The sequence below is a fragment of the Pongo abelii genome, chromosome 10, assembly GCF_028885655.2.
Source record: "Pongo abelii isolate AG06213 chromosome 10, NHGRI_mPonAbe1-v2.0_pri, whole genome shotgun sequence".
Lineage (NCBI taxonomy): Eukaryota > Metazoa > Chordata > Mammalia > Primates > Hominidae > Pongo > Pongo abelii.
In genome coordinates, this window is record NC_071995.2 from 15,479,603 (window position 1) to 15,501,831 (window position 22,229).

At 37.1% G+C, this 22,229-nt stretch overlaps 3 protein-coding genes across 12 annotated transcripts in view; 1 reads left to right on the top strand and 2 right to left on the bottom strand.

Annotated features, from left to right (window-relative positions):
* WBP11 (WW domain binding protein 11) overlaps positions 1–1,716 on the bottom strand; it is a 17,025-nt gene extending 15,309 nt beyond the window's left edge. Inside the window, exons 1-2 of one of the 3 annotated variants that reach the window (XM_063712046.1) lie at positions 1,236–1,341; positions 113–262 (exon numbers count right to left, since the gene is read on the bottom strand). The gene's annotated coding sequence lies outside the window, so the exon portion shown is untranslated. Of the gene's footprint in view, positions 1–112; positions 1,451–1,581 lie in introns of those variants that run through there. The other 2 variants (XM_002822974.5, XM_054526875.2) reach the window with 2 other exon arrangements.
* Positions 1,364–22,209, top strand: C10H12orf60 (chromosome 10 C12orf60 homolog). Of its 8 annotated transcripts, none has more exons than XM_009247506.2 (2): positions 1,364–1,545; positions 21,266–22,209. In XM_009247506.2, the coding sequence occupies exon 2, from the start codon at positions 21,290–21,292 to the stop codon at positions 22,022–22,024; it is 735 nt and encodes a 244-aa protein (XP_009245781.2). In that variant the 5' UTR covers positions 1,364–1,545; positions 21,266–21,289; the 3' UTR covers positions 22,025–22,209. The 8 variants fall into 8 exon arrangements, with proteins under 8 accessions (XP_009245781.2, XP_054382856.1, XP_054382851.1 ...); XM_054526881.2 differs by having other exon boundaries at positions 1,406–1,534; XM_054526876.1 differs by lacking the exon at positions 1,364–1,545 and adding an exon at positions 1,801–2,056.
* On the bottom strand, positions 3,055–13,126 carry SMCO3 (single-pass membrane protein with coiled-coil domains 3). Its single transcript, XM_002822979.4, has 2 exons — positions 12,378–13,126; positions 3,055–4,921 (listed from the first exon to the last, which is right to left on the bottom strand). The coding sequence occupies exon 2, from the start codon at positions 4,903–4,905 to the stop codon at positions 4,228–4,230; it is 678 nt and encodes a 225-aa protein (XP_002823025.2). The 5' UTR covers positions 4,906–4,921; positions 12,378–13,126; the 3' UTR covers positions 3,055–4,227.
* Positions 22,210–22,229: the final 20 nt, after the last annotated feature.

A 22,229-nucleotide genomic window follows, 5' to 3' on the forward strand; every position in this document is an offset into this window, starting at 1 on the left:
TCAGAATTCATTAGTCCTTCTTCTATAACCTCCCTTTATTAACATGTCATTGTAAAAGAGGAATAAGAAGGGAATGGGGGTAATGGATCTAGGCTCAAAACAAATACCTCACCTTTGCCTCTCTCCATGGTTTTTCTTGGCATGTATGCTGTACATTCTCAATACTTCTAAGACACTAAAAACTCATTAATTTAAGCATATTTAATTCAGATTCAGTTCTAATTCAGATATAATGCTTGACTCTCAAGAGTTCAAAACACAACTAAAAATGCAAATATTTGAAATTAGTGCTATACTGAGAGCTCTCCAAAACTTAAATATTAAGACACATATTTTTCTTACTAAGACCTGACTCCCAATATATATTTCTTAAGGTAACTAAAGGGAATACTTATTTTTGTTTGAGGAAAAAATATTTTGTAAGCTAAAACTTTTATTAACACAGTACCCTATTACATGACTTCTTCCTCTTACTCCAAAATAATGGGGCTTAATTTTTTGAAGCAGTCTTTCCAGTAATAAAGGCGGACAAATTTGCTTCCTTTTGCAAATAGACACTTTTTAAAGATAAGAAAGGGAAGATTTTGTCAGACCAGTTTATTACAGTTAATGTCTCTTTCACCAAGCGTCCAATTGCCCCGAAAGCCAGATGTTTCAGAAAGCCAGATGTTTCATAGCTGTTCTGGTGGCAATTATTTCAAGACAGCGGTGTCAAAGGCTCTGATTTTTAGCTTCCTCATCTAAAAAATGGGGACATCAATTACTTTATAACAAAGCTATGATGATACAATGAGATTACAAATAAAATATCCTGTGATGTTTGCCTCACTACTTAACTAAAATCTTTATAATGGATCCATATTCCTGGCCTAGCTACCATACACCCTGTCAAGTGGTTTCCTTCTAGGAAAAACTGGCGATGGGGCGGTTAGGGGGATGGGAGAGCAGCAGGGAGTAGGAGGTAGGGAAGGAGGAAAACAAGCAAAATCAGTACAAATACAAGCTCTCCCATCTTTGATTTCCTGCGTTTTTTGTGCTTTCCTTTCTCAAGTTTCCTCAGGCTCATGTTCTGAATCTCCTCCCACACAAATGAAACACAACGGATACGAATTACAGAGAATTTCACGGAAGACACTGGAGCTTAAGTCTGCACAGATTAGTTTTTTGTCTACAAGCGGAGGCGACTGGAAAATCAAGCCAAACAACCGCTGGGGAACTCTAAACAGCCAAAGAACCTTCAACGGGATAGGATCCAGGTCCACCAAAGGAGGCAACACCAGCAACTGACGAAACCATAGCGACGGTTGATCGACCATGACTCGAGATACAAGACGTCAAACCTAAGGCTACCAATCAACGTGCATAAGAAGCGGCCCCAACCGACCCGGGCGATGCCAACCGCATAACCACTGGTCGCCGCGCCACCCCAGGCCCAGGAATAGCCCAGTCCGCAACCGGGAGACCTCAACCGGGGAGAGGAGGAGCGGGGCAAAGGGGCTGGGTGTCCCTCAAGCCGCTGCGCGGGCCGTGGAAGGTACGAAAGAGGTGAGGAAGAGTAGTAAATTAATTCAATACACTCACACTTCTGCTGTCCTCCCAGGACTACGAGAAGCGGGCGGGGGGCGATTCTCGGCCTCTTTCACTTCGTAAGGGCATTCAACTCGGTCTCTCAGTCAACCCCGCAGCTACCGCCATCTTGAAACCTCGCGCCCCTCCGCAATCCTTACGTCATTTCCCATTCCTCTGTCCCGCCTTCTCTTAGCGCCGCTCGGCCCTGGAACCATAGAGAATACCCAAGAATTCCAGGACCAGAGTCTCTTCCGGTTCCGTACAATACTCAATTGGTTGGCTGTCGGCTAAGAGCCCGCCTCATTGCGCTCATCTAGTACAATAGGAATTAGAAGAAGATAGCTGCTATCTGAGTGGCTGACGGTCCTGCCTCTCGAGTTGGAGGCATCCTGACTTAGTTGCTGGGAGCCTAGTGCGTTGAGCCGTCTGAGAATGGTACATTCTGCAGATGAAGAAGCGTTCTGCGTTTTCTGTCTCTTGGAATTACGTTAGTTTTTGGATTTTTATGTTTCTTATGACCCAAGCAGGTGCGCTCCTTTAGGTGTGTCTCCGTGTGTAAACGAATACCCAGATAACATTTGCCACTGAGTTTAATCCGCTTTGTAAGCATCAGGTTATCCCATGTGGGCGCCTGGTACGTGTAGAGATTTAATAGCGGAACAGAACGTTTGTAGACCACCTGAACAAATAAATCAGCACCCGTATTAGAGTCGCAGATTGCTTATATGGGCGGTGATTTATTATTTGTTAGTAGTGTTTTGAAGAAGAAATATGGGTATACATATGCAGTCGGTTTTAAGTTATATGAGTGGCAAGGCTGATATATATTGGCTCTATTCCCGACTGGTCTTTTCACCAGCCAAAAGTCCTCTATGATGTCACGCTACGTACGGGATTCTTCACTTAACTCTAGCCTTCGCCCTTTGCCTACCTTCTATCCCCTCTTTCCCTGAGTCAGCCCCCACTTATTTCCCTTAAAGGTAAGTTTAAACACTTAAAAAACTATCTTAGAGGATACGCTTGGTTATTTCTAATCTTAACCTGACTGTCCCTTGTAGGAAGGCTATTCATATCACCAGTTATAAATATTTCAAAATATTGATGGAGATACATATTAATTTTTAGCAGAATCTTTAAACTGCCCTTGAAAGTATAAGATCGGTCCTATACCTAAACTTACCTTTGTGTTAGGAAATTCTTGATTTGATTTTAGACTGAATTTGAGTGTCAGAAAGCAATGACGAGGTATTGTAGGTTAAAGCTGATAAACCAGGTAGTACATAAAAAAGAAAATACTCTTGAATTTTGAAGGTAAGCTAAGTTGTAATGTTTTGCAACTAGTTTTTTTTTTCTTTCCCAACACATTAGTGGTCATAGTTTTGCAACTCGTTTTGAAAAACAATGCAAGAAGAGAAAGAGAAAACAAAGTGTATGTTGGAAATATTAAAGTCTTTCATGTAGCTAAAATTTTTTATGTAGCTACTATTTTGAAGATATGCTGAGCAGTTTTTATTTCAATACATTTCTTGTACTTGGATGGGAGAATCAACTATAACAAACACAGTCTGGCATCAACAGCATATTAATAATTTTGTCAGTATAGACTAAAATAGTCCTCATGGGAATTATTCGTTGGCAAAGGATTTAGAAAACAAACACATCTGCAGAGATTCAGCGGAACCAGTAATAGGCCTCCATAGCCTCTGGCGTTTTCTAAAATCAGGTAATTAGTGAAATGGCCCACCTAATGCGTCATGTAGCAAAGGCAGCTGCCTCCTTTTTGCTAGTGTTGAAATTATATTCTTTTTTCTGAAAACTCATAATAAATTATGACTTTCCTTTAAATGACAAATGCTTTGAGTAGTGACCTTCTATTCTGCATCCTAAATGCATTTTATTCATGTGTAGCTGTGTTTTGCTTTCTTGTCTTTTAAATGTTTCAGTGTTTGAACATTCACTTGAGCGATATTTAATCATCACAGTTGGTCAGGGTTGATTACAGTGACTGAAACAGGACCTTGATGTTTTTAGTTTTGATTTTTACCATTTTCAAATCCATCCGGTTTACATTGTGTAATTAGTAGACGTTTACAGATCAGCTTCCTGTCCTAATTGAAGCAAATTGTTACAAACCATTTTTCAGTCTCTTCTAGTTTACAGAAAACCAGATTTACTCTGATGGTCAAAAATATGGTAGTATTTCTGTCTCATTCAAAGGCCTAGAGTTTGTGTCTAGGCAGAAATTACTGAGTATGTCCCCTTATAATTAAATGATGTTTGAAGCTGGTGGTAGAAATGAAAGTCTCTGCATTCAATGTAAAATTTAAGAATTTTACTGAAATTAGAAAAGAGAAAAGTAACCCCTATACTTGCTACTCTACGATAGCATTTACCCCAGTGTTGATCTGGTAGAGCAGGGTGTGAAAACATCCAGGGAGAAAATTTTTTTACCTCACAGGGTCTAGCACCAGCTGATCCAGGCATTGTTGACTCAAAATTCATCTAGTCATCTAGTCTTGGCATCTCCAATTTCCCTCTCCAAATTGTTTATCCTATTTAAGTCCATATTGGAAGCCTATAGAAAATGAACCTAATCAAAGAAGCAAATACTGTTACTGAAAAGGAAGCAGAAAAACACTTCAGTGGCAAAATGGCTGTTCATTTCATTTGGTGTTTCACTGTATTGGTGACCTCAGTAATGGCATGATTATATTTTTCTGAGGCTGATTTGAACTCCACCAGATGCTTCTCATAACTTTTGATGGCTGCTTGAAGCTGTGTTTTTTCCACTGCTCCCAGGATGGCACGGACAATCATATCTATGCCAAGGCCAAGAACAGCAACTCCAATACTACCAAGGAGAGAAGCACCAATTTGAGCTAACACAGTGACCAACTTGTTAATTATGCCAGTTGTGACATTTGAGCCCACAAGTTTAACAGCGACTGCACTGGCTGCAGTTGTAGCTTCTCCCAGGATGACCGAAATAACCTTTTGCACTATTGCAATTTTCTCTGTTTCCTTTTCCTTAATATCCTGAAGTTTTCTATAGAGGGTTGGCTCTAGCTTATCTTTTAGTGCTTCATCAACCTTTTGCAATTCGTTTTGGATTTTCATAATGGCTTGGATGATGATATCACAGTTTTCTTTGATGGTCCCATCTCTTTTCATCTCAATGGAGGCCAGCCTGCACCCCAAGTGCATATTTAGAACCTCAGTCAACTTATTGGTGACATTGAAGCTGTCAGATAAGCAATCAAGGAGCTGCTGGTGAAGACGATTTACTTCTTGCCGCCTTTTTGGGTTCTCTGGGTAAAGGAAGTCACTTTGGGCCATATTTCCAATATGATCACTGAAAAATAAAATGGTAAATTTTTACTGAAAGTCTTAAAAAATGTCTGCTAACTGCGTAGAAGGGACTAGGAAATCTTTTTCTTCATGCATAGCAAAGAAGCAAGATGCTGTCTAAGGATAATTCCTCAGAACACTCAACAAGTTTTTTTTAAAAGACAGAGTATCGCTGTGTCACCCAGGCTGATGTGCAGTGGTGCGATCTCAGCTCACTGCAACCTCTGCCTCCCAAGTTTAGCAATTCTCCTGCCTCAGCCTCCGGAGTAGCTGGGATTACAGGCATACACCGCCATGCCCGGCTAGATTTTTGTATTTTAGTAAAGACAGGGTTTCACTGTGTTACCCAGGCTGGTCTCCAACTCCTGAGCTCAGGCAATCCACCTGCCTTGGCCTCCCAAAGTGCTAGGATTACAGGCGTGAGCCACTGTGTCCGCCCTCAGCAGGTTCTTTAAAACAGTTATTGTTATGAAATTTGGAGTCAGTGTATGGAAAATGTAGGCAACAGAATACAACCCTTTGATGGATAAATTAAGGTATTAGATTTTGTGGTGGTGAGAAATATTCATCGTTTGTCAAGCATCTGTTTATTAATAAGCATGATTATTTCTAGGTAATATTTAATAACTTTTATTTGAAACAGACCCCAATTTGAAATGCTTAGCTCTTGATTACTAGTGCTCCTTAGTTTCCCCAACCCCTAGTCACCCCGTTGATCACACCTACCAGACTGATTTCTCTAGCATTTGGAGTTAAACTCTAGTCAGGGCCAGATTAATATTAACATCTCTGAATTTACAGGGCTGTTTTTTGTTTTTCAATACTTGGTTATTTTAACTTAAAATATTCAAGTCACTTTATATTTCTCTACAGGCAAGTTATTTGTTTTCTAAACCTAAGGGATATCCAAAGGCAACATGTATATCATGCCAGAATCTTTAACAAATTTTTTCTTGTGATAAGAGTATATATTCAAGACTCTTTGGATTAAAATTTCATGTGGGGAGAAGGTAGGCACTATACAGGGCACAGTGTTAATCAGAGATAATCATGTGATTATTCTCCATTTGCAAAGCTTATAAATTAAGTTATTTAGAATAGTATTGCACTTGGGCAATATTAATACTAAATAGTATTGGGCAATATTAATACTAAATAGTATTGCACTTGGGCATTATTTAGATAAACTAGAGTGAACGTCAGAAAAAAATGCCATTTTACAAAAGTATTAAAGAATAAGGGGCCGGGCATGGTGGCTCAGGCCTGTAATCCCAGCACTTTGGGATGCCCAGGCAGGTGAATAACTTGAGGCCAGGAGTTCAAGACCAGCCTGGCCAACACGGCGAAACCCCATCTCTACTAAAAATACAAAAATTAGTTGGGTGTGGTGGTGCATGCCTGTAATCCTAGCTACTCTGGAGACTGAGGCAGAAGAATCACTTGAACCTGGAGGTGGAGATTGCAGTGAGCCAAGATGGTGCCACTGCACTCCAGCCTGGGCAACAGAGTGAGACTTTGTCTCAAAAAACAAACAAAAAAAAAAGTACTGAGAGTACATCATAGAATGAATAAAATAAACTTGACAAGAGACTTCAGTGTTTGTCCTTTTGGCCTATGGTACCTAACAGTCATGCTCTTCTGTGTTTATTTGGGTGAAAAATCTAAATTTGAGCCAGTAAGAGCACGATGCTACTCAATATGCATACTTTGAGTAGCCTTCCTATGTAGCTGGTACTTTTTTTTTTTTTTAATTAAACTCTTGAGAGAAAAGAGAGAAAAAATGGAGTTCTCTATCCATATCCATGTGGAATCGGCACAGTCTCTTTTTGAGTAAACAATATCATAGTTAATTTGGACCCTATGTCTTCTAGCGCTACAGTTCTTATTCTGCTTAAGGGGAACCTCAGAAGCATGGAATGTAGGAATGAAGATTTTTTTCTTTCAAGAAAGTAAACCTGAAAATAACCTATCCTCCAAATCGTATGGATATAATTTGGCAACGGAAAAGAGAAAATTTTTCTGAAATGGTTTAGGAACATAAATAACCATGTATGTTGTTAGATTTAGAAAAATGCACTGGAACCTCCTGGTAAAATAAACTACCATGGTCAGAAATTCATTTTTATCCTTGATTCAAATCCAGCATACATACACATATATACAGGCATGCACACGTGTAACAGACACACATTTCCACAAAACAATACTTAGAAAATTTTCTAATCCAATTCCCTTTAAAGAAATTGCTTGTTGATGATCCAGTAAATATTCTCTAAACTTACAATGGGTTGGAAACTGATTTGCTAAGCACAGATTTGGACTTTGAATTTTCTTTTTTCTTCTAGTAATTTTCCGTTAAACGTTTGTCTTTTTTGACTCCCGGTTTTCAGATCTTATTATGAAGTGAAAACTCTAGTTTCTGACTGACAGGAGAAAAATAGCTATATTCCTATTCAGACAGTTAGGTGAGAGGAGTTTTCTTATCCTGAAAAAGTTCAAAATATCTCTAGCAGCTATCATATGCCATTATATGAAGGCATGGTTTCCAGAAAAGGTGGGTGGTTCTATCTACCTCAAGATAAACAAATGGAGAAATGAACCTTCCTCCTGGATGGGAGGCAGAATGCTTCCAAGTGGTCGGCTCCTTTCCAGTTAACTCATTGTTTTAGCACAACTTCACAAATTAATCGTAGAATTTATCTGAAAGACTGAACAGGTGAGCCTTATTTTTTTTCAGAAAATAAAATAGAATTCTTCTCCCCCCAGTATTAAAACACCATAAAAACAAAATAGTAAACAGTATGGTACAGGTACAAGAGTCAGTGAATTGATGGAACAAATTAGTCCCCAAAGCAGACCCTTCTATCCATTTAATAATAATAAATTGTAGAATCTCAAATCAATAATAATCGAAATTATTACTCCATAAATGGTCTTGAGTCATGGGCTAGACTTTGGAGTTAAAAATTAATAACAAAATTGTTAGTGTAATATATGTAGAAAATTAAATAATAGCTAGAAGAAAATGGATAATTTTCACATATCGGTATAGAGTAGGACTTCATAAGCCTAAAACCAATAAAAAAAAGGCACATGCAAAAATTTGACTAACAAAGATGGCCAATGTAAAAAGAACTGAAAACAAGCTGGGGAAAATGCAAAAAAAGTATTGTTATTATTTTCAAAAAGCAGTTCAATCTAATATATAAATAAGCAAACCACCCTGAACAGAGTACAAAAAAATAGTATCTAATAAAATGGTGGGAAAAGTTCAGTCTTACTAGAAATCAAAGTGTAAGACATTGTATGTTTTCAACTAGTAAAGTAATGTTTTTCCTCCTTTTAAGTAGTCTTGCTCTTGCACTTGCAGTCTTAGACTCTTTTTCGTGGGATCTAGACATCATGAACAAAGTTCATGACTTTGTTCCAATAACGAGTTTGGCTAAGAAACATTATGATGTGCTAAGAATTATGTTTCCCTTATAATGAAAAAGGACTTTTATTCTGAGTCAGACTTACCCTCCTAGCTTTTTTCCTTGGGTGGGGAGTGGGGAGGGTTTTCTCGTGCTAACATATCTTCAGCAGGCCTGCCACCATACTTGGTTAGGTATGTCTGAGTTCCAGTTCTGAATACAGCTCAAGGTTATTTCTACACCCCAAATGAGATAAGGAGCACTGGGGAATTAGGAAGAGGAGAGGTGGGGATTGAAGGTGAAACCATTGAATTGTGTTTTGAACAGGCGAAGTTTGAAGAGCTTAGTGAAGAAGGCAATTATTGATTCATTAACAATTCATCTAATAGGTTAGTACTTACCACGTGTAAGGTCATATGCCAGCACCACTCTGCAAAGCATATAAAGATGAAAAAGACATGGTCCTTGCTTTTTTGGAATTTCTAATCTAGTTAGGAAGTTAAGACAGATTTATAACTATAATATCAAGTTGAAAGTAATATGTCATACAAAATTAAAGGTACACTTGGTATTTGACTTGTGCAAATTTGTTTTAAACAACCCACACTTTAATATATAATATATTGGCACTGTGGCCATGTGGAGACATTTAGTCATCTAGTAAGGTTAACAATTTGTAACCTTTCAAGTATTCTTAAATATGTGCTTGACAGTTGAGGAGAGGCTGGGCACCACATAGAGAACCATAGTTGGCAGTGTGCAGTATTTTCGCTATTGCCCTTAACAATTTAGTTCTGACTCCCAAAGTGATTACTCCACTCAGCAAAACAAAAGCCCTGCAATTATTTGGAGTCATCCTTCTTAAAGATTGTAGTTGTTACTCACGCAAGCTTCAAGTGATATTTTACAAACAACCCATAATATTGTGCCCGAGAGGAGTTCTGAGCCATATACTTTCTCCATCTTATTCCATTTTCATTGATGACCTGTCACTTTCAAAGATTGTGGCACCAACAGCAAGTTGTATATTTAATCCAGCTCTAATTAACTACACCTATTGTATGGTAAGTTTGAACTTTTACATAATTTGAATTATCACATGATGGTGTTTCCTGTCAGTAAAAAATTCCACTTGGGGAATTACCATACACTTTTGTACAGAGTTTATGCTATTTGAATATTTTATTGTAGTTATCCATGAAATGGGTTCTGTAGTGCCCTGGAGCAGCCGATGGGGAATTGCTAGACAGCAGGTGGAGCTCTTGGTCTCTGGGACTCCCATTTTTCACCTGGGCCTTTGCTGGACTGGAGCAGCTGTGCTTTCTCTTGCTCTACACATTTGGGCTCTGGGTAGGTAAAATTTTATTTGATGAGAGAGTTCTGTTGCTAAAACAAAGTTTGGAAATTTTTGACTTGTTATTTTATTTAAAAATGACAAAAACATCTGAAAGCGCTGATGTCGTTGGTCAGCACACCTTAAGAAATGAAAATGGAGACAAAGGTTAGCTTGAGATGGATGCTTACTGCACCTAACCTTGTTAATTTTTTTGAATTGAGAAGTCAACATTTAAGATTAAAGAGCATATAAGATATGGTAGAAATATGCTGATAATTGTATCTAAAAGTTAAGGTTTATTTAATGACATCATACAGTTGTTTTAGTTTTTCAGAAAAGGAACCACCTTACAAAATGAAAATGTACTGATCGTCATATGTTCAAATAAAACTCTTCAGGATACTTTCGTGAATAACAGTAGTGCGTTGACTGTCAAGTGCTATTGAACTTAGAAATTAATATCAAAGTGATTAGAGAAAGCTTCATGGAGAATGCAATATATGATTTATACTTTGATAGGTGGTACATTATGGAGAAATTAAAAGTGAACAGTTTGGTAAAACAATTTTTTAATATATACTTATTACCAGTAATAGATACACTTTTTTAAATAGAGGAGGAAAAACACCTATAAACCTACCATTTCACTTTTGATTTTTGTTATTCCTTTTCAAAATTTGTTTATATGCATAAGTATCTTCACAAAGTTATCATAATAGTATAAATAAAATTCATCTTATATTCACTTAACATTTTCCCCTATTTATAGTTTTAAAAATATTTGGCCGGGTGTGGTGGCTCACGCCTGTAATCGGAGCACTTTGGGACGCCGAGGTGGGCGGATCACGAGGTCAGGAGATCGAAACCATCTTGGCTAACACGATGAAACCCCGTCTCTACTAAAAATACAAAAAATTAGCTGGGTGTGGTGGCGGGCACCTGTAGTCCCAGCTACTCGGGAGGCTGAGGCAGGAGAATGGCGTGAACCTGGGAGGCGGAGCTTGCAGTGAGCCAAGATCGCGCCACTGCACTACGGCCTGGGTGACAGAGCGAGACTCCATCTCAAAAAAAAAAAAAATTATTGGTGACGTATACTGTTCCCTACCTTTACCCTAGTTTAATAAATCTAAAATTGTTTCACTATCACAAATAATATTCTAATGAGCATTTTGATACCCACAGATTTTTTTTCCTCCATTATCTGGATTATTTCCTCAGCATAAGTACCTAGAAGAATTACATAATTAGTGGCATAAGTCATGGGAATTAAATTTTTATTACTTTTGATATGTATCGTAAATTGCATTCCAAATAAATTTTTATAGCAGGATACTGAGTATCCTGCTATAAAATTTTTATAATTTTTATTTTAGATTCAGGAGGTACATACGCAAGTTTGTTCCCTGACTATACTGTGTGTTGCTGAGGTTTGGGTGTGAGTGATCCTGTCACCCAGATACTGAGTATAGTGCTGGTATCTTTCTAAGTCAAAGATAGTCCTGTTTAAATATTGTTGATTTGGGAAATGTAAGGTTAAATTTCAAAAAGAGAATTTCTTGCCTATTTGGAAATACATACTGAAAACATTTAAGATGAAATGAAATGGTCTCAGATTTGTTCACAAATAATCTGGAAAGAATAGTGGGGTAGAGTTATAGAGGAAAAAAGATTGGCCTTGTTTTGATAATTTTTAAAGCTGAGTTATGGGTACATGGGAGTTTATTATATTATTGTCTCCACTTCTGTGTATGTTTGAACTTTTCTTATAACAAATAAAAAAGAAAGAAAAAGAAAAACATGACCCCGTCTAAACCTCTGATGTTTAGTCATTAGTGCTCTCTGAGGTTTTACATTTCTTCTTGGTGTCACTTTTCTTCACTGTCCAAACGGGATTTTGCCATCATGCACAGTTCCCTTATTTGGGAGCGTGGAAATAGGGTATAGGTAAAGTCAGGAGCTTTTCAGGAGAAAATAACAGCTTCTAACTAGTTCTGAGTCTCCTTTAATTCAAAAATCTGTGGCCTTTAATTAAAACAAAAATCGATCATGATGTGATGATATACTTTCTGACATAAATTCATTTAAAAAATGTTTCTGACCAGAAAGAAGAATATTAAAGTCATTCATCAGCATTTATCAAGTGCTCACTGGTGAAGCCTCTACTGTATCCCTTGAGGCATTTGAAAAAGACAATGTTCCTTGCCCTGAAGACGATAACAGCCAGTTTGGAGACACACAGCAAATGCTCAGAGATATTTAGATATAACATAATTTATGAAGGAGTATAAGTACTATACATTAACCAGTATTAGATTCCACATTCATTCTTTCATAGATAGGTACTGAGTGCCTATATTAATGACATAGAAGGAAATGTTACTATCCATATAAACTTCACACATTCACACAGGTATCATTTTATCCTTAATCCTTCTTAAAATTGATGTCTTTACTGCTTCTCTTCCACTCTAACTTAATCAGTCCTAGAAATTGTTAATTTTCTTCCTTCTCTGCTGTCTTCAGAGAAGGCACCAGGAAAGGTTCCTTCCAAATCACAAGGAACATGTCATGGGATCCTCTTATAACAAAGCTGTTTTTTTACTTTATTTTATTTATGGTTAGGATTCAAGACTGACGGGCTAATTCAAATTCCTCCTACTACTGAGAAACAGTATTATATCAATACTAATAGAAATATCCATGTTGCTTACCTTGCTGTGTTTCTGAGTTCCGTGGTCCCAGCAGTTGTTTAGGAGTATTGTTAAAGTGCTTTTTCGTCTGGTTTCATCTGGATATTTCTGATGGAATGTGATGACTTACAGACTTTGCTAGTCTCTGCTGGGTCCCTCTGCCTGTCTGGTTTATAGGCTATTTCTACATGGCTTGGACCTCAGAATTCCTTCATTTCCTATTAATAAAAACTTAGTATATAGTATTAAGTTATGCAAATTGGAAGACTAATAGTGTGTAAAACATTTTTAAATTTCTGTTCTTTAATGGACTTTTTATTGTTGAGAAGTGCTATATAACTGAGCTAATTCAATTTAGTAGAGAAGATGGCTCTTTGATTGCAGCTCTCAGATTTTGGGGTTTTATCTTGTCAACGATTTCAGATATTAAATTTCTTTTAGCTTCTGTTGCATTTGCACCTCTAACTGTTGCTGATTATTTAAATTCTCAAGATATATAAATGCAGTTACTTGCATCCAATTTTTTTTCTCTTCTTTCCAGCTAGGAGTTCTCCTCTTTTCACTCTTTCTCTTCCTATGTTTGTAAATTGTCTTGACAATATAAAAACCTTAAAGTCCAACTTGACTCTTTTCCCTGAACATTCAGATCAGAGTCTTCCCTGCTGCTTCTTCTGGCTTCAGTCTTCAGACCGGTTAATTCCTCCGCAGCAAAGACACCTGAGTCGCAGGGAAATCACTCAGCCCCAGTGTAACTTAGTGAAAGACAGCAGGCTTTACACTCAGACAGTCCTGGTTTTGTGTACTCCAAGTACCACTTACTAGTCATGTAATCCTAAGAAAGTCACTTAGCCTCTCTAAGTTTTCCCATTGGTGTAATATGAGTATTAGTTAATAATTTATGGATTTTCATAAGGTTTAAATGGGATAGTGTTTATAAAGTAATTGGCATAGTGGCTGATATGTGGCAAAATCTTATGAAATGGTAGCTATTCATGTATTAACAACAGTATCTCCTGGTGGAGGGGAGAGGAGAATGGATGGGTACAGGATACAGAATCAAAATGCCAGACAGGCAGACAGGAGACTTTAAAATCTAAAGATGCTGCCCTGTGATCCTAAAGAAGGGCTAAGTGGGGTCACTTTTCTACTTTTGTCCCAGTGGATCATCTTGCCCTTGATGTATCCAGGGCCCCACCACGTATGGATGTGTGGCCCCACCACTTACGGATATCTGAACTAGGTATGGATGTTAAGTAGGATTTTAATAGATGTTTGGGGAGGATGGCGGTATAGAGGAGATAATACAGATGGAGGGAACACTGAGAGCAAAGGAGCTGAACCAAAAATTGTAGAACATTTTCAGGGGACAAAATCCACCATGCTGGTAATACAGGGTGTAAGTGGGAGCAGTTAAGGGAAGGTAAGTCATGGAAAATTGAAAATAGTTTGTAGATAGCCTTAAATGTCATGCTAGGAAATAGTATTTCATTCTGTAGGTAATAATGAACCATTAAAAAATCCTTTTAATTATGGGGTAATATTTGGAGATTTGGATTTCAGGAAGGGTAAGTTATGTAAACTTGATTAGTAAGTGTGGACAATAAAGCGTGAGTCACCAACTCCATTGCCTACAGTATCTGGACAAAATATGTCTGTGTTTTACCCTGTCTTAAAACAGTTGCATTTTGTTTCTGAAGAGGCTATTGTTGAAAAGTACCATTTAACCCACTTGTTCCTAAGGTGTTTGTTTCTCTCCTATTTCTACCCTTCTTAACATTTATTGCCTACTCATCCACTCCTTTCTCTCCTACCACATAGCAGCCTAAGTGGAGTTGCCAAAATTAAGGATAAACAGTAACAATGCAAAATAATTATCAGAGAAGAACTAGAAGCAATATTGACTTCATACTGAGCTCCCTAATCAACTTGAACTTCTTTTTTCTGCAATCAGTTTCTCAGGTTGAAAACTTGAACTTCTTAAATCTTTCTGACTACTAAAGCCAGTATTGATGTCAAGTCAATAGTCAGAACTGAACCTTAGGAAGGAGGCAAATTTTCTTAGTGTAGATCTTGGAGTCAGGGTGGTTTTAGGGAATCAGGAAGGCTGATTTGACAAGTTTCACTGCTGGATTGACAGTGGTGGGAAATGAGAGTGAAAGCAATAATATCTCCAAACTTATCTGCATGTAGCTCTCACTTGATAGTTTCTTTTATTTTGAATGCTTTGTTTTCCCTTTTATCCTAAAGCTCATCCCCTTCTTTTCCTAAAATCTCTGCTCAAAAACCATGTATTACATGACCCTGAATAACCTGTCTGATTCAATTATGATTGTTTCAACAATTTGCCAGCACTTATGAATGTTGCACTTAAAAAAAAATCAACCAAACCTAAAAATAATCACCTTTTTGACCCAATAGCCTACTTTATCTTTCTTCTTCACAGTTAGACTTCCCAGTTGGGTAGTATACATGCATTGCCTCTACTTCATTTTCTCCATTTATTTTCCAATATTTATACTAGCTTCTGTACATATTCCTGCCTCTTGCAAAATTGCTTTTCTAGCATTGCCAATGACATTGTAATGACTAAACGAAAGAAATAATTTACAGTGTTTATCATACTTGTGGCATTTGAAATTGCTGATAAGGTCTTTAAATTTTCTCTCTTTTTTTTGAGACAGAGTCTCACTCTGTCGCCCAGGCTGGAGTGCAGTGGTGCCATCTTGGCTTACTGCATCCTCTGCCTCCCAGGTTCAAATGATTCTCGTGTCTCAGCCTCCTGAGTAGCTGGGATTAGAGGCATGTGCCACACCCAGCTAATTTTTGTATTTTTTAGTAGAGACAGGGTTTTGCCATGTTGGGCAGGCTGGTCTCCAACTCCTGGCCTTAAATGATCTGCCTGCCTCGGTCTCCCAAAATGTTGGGATTACACTAAAATAAAATACTTAAATATAAACACTTAAATATAAATCAAAGAATATATGAGCCACCATGCCCGGCCAATTTATCGCTTTTTCTTTAATGGATATGTTTTGGTGTCATACATATCAAACAAAGGACTAATCAGCTAACCAAAAGTTACAAGATTTTCTTCTGTATTTTCTTCTGTTTTATGGTTTTATGTTTTTATATTCATGTCCCATTTTGAGTTAATTTATGTATGTATATGGTATGACATAAAATCAAGGTTTATGTTTTTGCATATGGGTATCAGGCTTTTCCAGTACCATTCATTGAAAAACTCTAAACTTTCTTTTTTTGTTGTTGTTATATCTTTGTTTTTTGTTTTTATTTATTTCTTCCAAAAAAAGTAGGGGGATACATGTGCAGAAAATGCAGGTTTGTTACTAAGGTATACATGTGCCATAGTGGTTTGCTGTACTTACTGACCCCTCCTTTAAGTTCCCTCCCCTCGCCCCCCACTGCCTAACTGGCCTTGGTGTGTGCTGTTCCCCTCTCTGTGTCCATGTGTTCTCATTGTTCAACTCCCACTTACGAGTGAGAACACGCAGTGTTTGGTTTTCTGTTCCTGTGTTAGTTTGCTGAGGATGATGGCTTCTAGCTTCATCCATGTCCCTGCAAAGGACGTGATCTCATTCCTTTTTATGGCTGCATGGTATTCCATGGTATATATGTAACACATTTTCTTTATGCAGTCTATCATTGATGGGCATTTGGGTTGATTCCATGTCTTTGCTATTGTAAATAGTGCTGCAATTAACATACATGTGCATGTGCCTTTATAGTAGCATGATTTATAATCCTTTGGGTATATACCCAATAATGGGACTGATGGGTCAAATAGTATTTCTGGTTCTATATCCTTGAGGAATTGCCATACTGTCTTCCACAATGGTTGAACTAATTTACATTGCCACTAACAGGGTAAAAGCATTCCTATTTCTCCACACCCTTGCCAGCATCTGTTGTTTCCTGACTTTTTAATAATCTCCATTCTGACTGGCATCAGATGGTATCTCACTGTGGTTTTGATTTGCATTTCACTGATGATCAATGATGTTGAGCTTTTTTTTTTATACATTTGTTGGTCGTGTAAAGATCTTCTTTTGAGAAGTGTCTGTTCATATCCTTTGCCCACTTTTTGATGGGATTGTAAATTTGTTTAAGTTCCTTGTAAATTCTGGATATTAGACCTTTATCATGTAGGTAGATTGCAAAAAATTTCTCTCATTCTATAAGTTGCCTGTTCACTCTGATGATAATTTCTGTTGCTGTGCAGAAGCTCTTTAGTTTAATTAGATCCCATTTGTCAATTTTTGCCTTTTGTTGCAATTGCTTTTGGCATTTTTGTCATGAAGTCTTTGCCCATGCCTATGTCCTGAATGGTATTGCCTAGGTTTTCTTCTAGGGTGAAAACACCTACACTTTCTATGTTAAATTGCCTTTGCATCTTTGTTAAAAATAAATTGACCGGCCAGGCGCGGTTTCTCATGCCTGTAATCCCAGCACTTTGGGAGGCTGAGGCGGGCAGATCATGATGTCAGGAGATGGAGACCATCCTGGCCAACATGATGAAACCTCATCTCTACTAAAATACAAAAAAATTAGCTGGGCGTGGTGGTGCGTGCCTGTACTCCCAGCTACTTGGGAGGCTGAGGCAGGGGAATTGCTTGAATCCGGTGGGGGGCGGAGGTTGCAGTGAGCTGAGATTGCGCCACTGCACTCCAGCCTGGTGACAGAGCAAGACTCTGTCTCAAAAAAAAAAAAAAAATCAATTGACCACATCTGTGGGTCTTTTTCTAGACTTTCTGTTCTGTTAGGTTGGTCTACATATCACCAATACCACACTGTCTTGATTACTGTAGTATATCTTAATATTAGATTGTGTGAGTCCTCTAACTCTGTTCCTTTAGAAAAATCTTTGTCTATTCTTGTTCCTTTACATTTACATATATATTCTAGAATTCACTGTTCTGTATCTATAAAGAATCTTGGTGGCATTTTTTATTGTGATTGCATTAATTCTGTGGGGCAATTTGGGAAAAATTGACATCTTAACTACATAAGTCTTTCAATCCATGGACAGAGTTTGAGTTGACATCTTTGCTATATAGAGTCTTTCAGTTCATGGACAGAGTTTATCTCTCCACTTATTTACATTTTCTTTGATTTTTTTTTACTTCAGAATTTTATTTTTTTAAAATCTTAGTGCACAGATTATGCACATATATTCTTAGATTTATATTTAAGTATTTTATTGAGAGAGTATTATAAATGATACTTATAAAAATGATTGGTTCCCTATTGTTCATTCCTAGTGAATAGAAAACAATGGATATTTGAATGCTGACCTTGCATCTGCTAAAATTACTAATAGCTCTAAGAAGTTTTGTGTAGATTCCTTGGGATTTTGTATGTAGGTATCATGTTGTCTACAGAGGTAGTTTTATCTCTTCCTTCTCAATTTGAATATTTTCTTTTTCTTGTCCCACATCACTTTCTAGGATTTCCAGTACAATATTAAATAGAACTAGCGAAAGTGGACATACCTGACTAATTCCCAATCCTGGGGGGTAGCAACTAGTCTTTTATTATGTTAGCTGTGGTTCTTTGTAAGAGCCCTCTATGATTAAGGAAGTTTTCTTATATTCCAGTTTGCTAAGAATTTTTATTATTAATGTATATTGAATATTTAAAAATGCCTTTTCTGCATCTACTGATATGATCATGTGGTTTTTCTTGTTTAGTTTGATTTTTTAATGTTGAACTAACCTTACATTTTTGGGATACACCTTAAATTGGTTGCGATGTATTATTCTTTTTATACATTTTTGGATTGGATTTGATAATATTTTGTTGAGGATTTTTATGTCTATGTTCTTAAGGAATATTGGTCTAGAGTTTTCTTATTTTCCTACAATGGTAGCCTTATAAAATGAGTTGAGAGATATTCTCCCTTCTGTTTTCTGGAGGGTATTGTATAGAATTGTTATTCTTTTTTAAATGTTTGTTTGAATTCACCAGTGAAACCATCTGTGCCTTGATTTTCTCTTGTAGAAGGTGTTTAACTACAGATGCAATTTCTTTAAGAAGTATAGGTTTATTTAAGTTTTCTGTTTCTACTTGGAGGAGTTTCCATAGCTTATGTCTTTTAAGGGAATAGGCCTATTTTATTTAGATTGTTGAATTTATGCACTCAGAGTTGTTTATAGTGTTCTCTCATTACCCTTTTTATGTCTGTAGGGTCATAGTGACATCTCATTATTTACATTGGTAATTTGTGTTCTCTCTCCTTTTTTTTTGGTCAATCTGGCTTAAAGTTTATTGGTTTTTCTTTAAACACCTTGTAGTTTTGTTGGATTTTATCTGTTTTTTCTGTTTTCAATTTGACTGATTTCTACTCTTTATTATTTTTTTCCTTTTGCTTACTTTGAATGTTTGCTCTTTCTGTTCTAACTTCTTAAGATAGAAGTTAAAATTATTCATTTTATATCTTCCTTTCTAATATAAACACTTAATCTACAGATTTCTCTCCAAACACTGCTTTAGTTTCATCCCACAGATTTTGATGTATTTTCATTTTCATTCAGTTCAAAATAATTTCTATATTTTTGTGACTTCTTTTTTGAGCCACAGATTATTTAAGGGTGTGTTAATTTACAATATTTTGTAATTTTTCCTGTATCTTCTTTGTTGACTTCTATTTTAATTCTATTAAGAGAACATTTATTGTCTTTTACATATATGAAAAAAACTGCTGGAATTTTTAATTGGAATTGTGTTGTATTTATAAGTTAATTTGAGGAGTACTGACATCTTAGCAATATTGAGTGTTTTGGCCCATTAACAATATATATCTTTCTATTTATTTAGGTCCTTCCTAATTTTTCTCAGCAATATTTTACAGTTGTAAGTGTAGAGATATTTCATTTCTCTTGTCAGATTTATCTATAAATATTTCTTATTTTTAATGATATTGTAAAGGTCATTGTTTTAATTTTAATTTCTGATTTTTATTTTGTTGCTAGTATATAGAAATACAATTGATTTTGTACATTTGATCTTGTATTTTTCAACCTTGTGAAACTTAATTAGTTCTAGAAATGCATATTTAATGTAATTATTGATATGCTTAGATTAAGTGTAACATTTAATCTTAGTTTTCTGTTTTTCTGTTCTGTTTTTCAAATTTCTCTGTTTTCCTTTTCAAGCCATCTTTTGAGTAATATAAGTAGTTACTTAAATAATTTTGAAATTTCATTTTAATTTGCCTATTGATGAAAATCTGAATTAGTATCCTAGGGCTGCTGTCACAAATTACCTCACACTTAGTGATTTTAAACAACAGAAATGTACCCTCTCAGCGTTCTCAAGGCTGGAAGGCTGAAGTCAAGCAGGACCTCTCTCCCTCTGGGAGCTCTGAGGGAGAATCTGTTCTTTGCCTCTACCAGCTCTGGTGGCCATGATCATGCCTTAAGGTGGGGCCACATCACTTCCATTTCTGCTTCTGTGGCCCCATTGTTTCCTGCTCTGTTTTTAATGGTTACTCTAGAGATTATAATATACTTCCACACTTCACACAATCTACTTAGAATTAATATTTTATCACTTCAAGTAAAATCAAGAAGTCTTTTAACTACATAAGTCTCCTTACCCTCTCTCCTTTATGATGTAATTGTCATATACATTAAGTCTACATGCATTGAAAATCCCAACAGTGCCATTTTTTGGTTATAATTTTTGCTTCTTTCTGTGGTCTGCCTCCCGCTATTTGATTCCCGGGGGTCCCCTTTCCTGGTGTTCTGGCTAGAAAACAATTTCAGCTCTTCCCATTGCAACTGGTTCTCACCTTGGGGCAAAGCAGTGAGAGAAAGAAGCCTGCAAGGTCACTACCACCATCCCTGCACCACAGTTGCTTCTGCCTAGGGTAGAGTGGGAAGAGTGAAAAGGGGTCCACTCCATAAGGACAGCCTTTTCACTGCCAGTTGGCAGGGGTAGGGGCAAAGGGCTGGCTGACCTCTGCTATACTTGTGAGGTGTGTGTGGGGGTGGGGTTGGGAGTAGGGGATGGGGGTGGGTGGCACTGCTGTTACTTGTTAACACTCGAAGTCAAAAGTGTTTGGGGCTGCCTCTGCTCATGACTAGTTGGGGGCAGACAGAGGGTGGGGTGGGGGAGGCTACCATTTTGTTGCTGGCCACTAGATCAAAAGGGATCTGCCTGGCAGAGTCCCCTGCTCCTGATTTGCTATGTAGAGTGGGTTTATTTTGGAGCTTTCCCTGTTTGGGCTTGTTCACAGTTCTAATTCCAGGCTGCCCTAGAGCCCAAGGTGGGATATATAGGAAGCAGGAGAAGACAAACGGCAACAACAACAACAACAACAACAAACAGAAAAACACACCCTCAAACAAAAAGTCAGAGCTTCATTGCTTTATTGTCCTTTAAATGCTGTACTCCCTACTTCCTTGGCCTTCTGTCATCCCCCTTTCAGAATTATCTGATAGTGATTTTATATATTCAGTCCAGGATTTTTAATTGTAATCAGTAGGAAAGATCGGATGGAGTGTGCGTAGTCTACCTTAACTGGAACCAGAGCCCCTATATGTAGTTTGTAATGCTTTATCCAGTATTTTTCACTACATTGAATAGTTAAGGGTAGTATCCTTGAGTGTAGTGTAATTCAATATATCAATGTATCCATATATTCGGGATCCTGCACACAGTATTTGATATGTGGTATAAATTCGGTGATACAACCCTATTCTACCCTGTTTTAATTATTTTTGTTATTATTTTTATTGAAGCACAGTACCATTTTTGTTTTAATGTTTGTATAGCTTTCTTGCCCTTGGCAGGAGGAATTATCTTCATATTTAGACTATACTTTCAGTTTCTTTATGGATGCCAAATCGACTTTTAGTTTTCATTTGGATTACTGCTTTGCTTTGCAGTGCTGGAACTTCTTTGTTGGAGAAATGTCTTCAGAGTCAGAAAAGGATAAAGAGAGACTGATTCAAGCTGCCAAAATGTTCTTCTTTCATGTACAAGATCTTGCTTCTGTCACAAACACCCTGACTGAATTGTTTAACTGCAGTATGAATACTCAAATCCTTTTGATGGCTGTGAAAAACAATAGTAACATTAAGGATTTTTTTGAGCAAATGCTCAAAATTTTTAAGGAGATGCAATCTGTAGTGGATGCAAGACATGACAAAATTCAAAAGGAGTCTTTATGTTCCAAGGTTGCAATGGCCATGTGCTCTGTGGTTCAGAAGAGTACCAATGTAGAGGAGTTGCATCAGTCAGCTAAAGAAGTATTCAAAAGTGCCTATACACCAGTCATCATCTCTGTGCTAAACAGCAGTAACATCCTTGGGAGTCTGGAATCTTCTCTTTCACACTTGATGAAATTCCCCATCATGAATCTTCAATTAAGTGACTTCTATACAGAAGACACCAAAGAGCAATCAGATGTCACCACATCTGAGAGAAGCAGGAGTCCAGGTTCTTCCAAAACCACTATGATAGACACCTTGAAAAAACTGCAGGATGTACTAAAAACTGAGGATTCCAGAAATCCCACAAAGTCAGCAGCAGATTTGTTGGAACAAATTGTCAAGGCTATGGGACCAATCTTAGAGATTCTCCAAAAAGCCATAAAGACTATGGAAATGAATATTTCTGTGTTTAAGAAAGCCAGTGACAAGTAGGGATGCAACAGAAATGTTCATTTCTGTCAGAAAACTATTTAAAATCTTATGGTTTTTCATAGTGATTTCTAAGATCTTTTGGTGCCAAACATGTGCTATGTTAGAACATAAGTACACAAAAGTCATCTGGCAAAACATTTACCTGTAGTTTTGCTTTATTAAAATAAAAAGAAATAATTAAGAAAGCCTGTTTGAAATGTCAGTC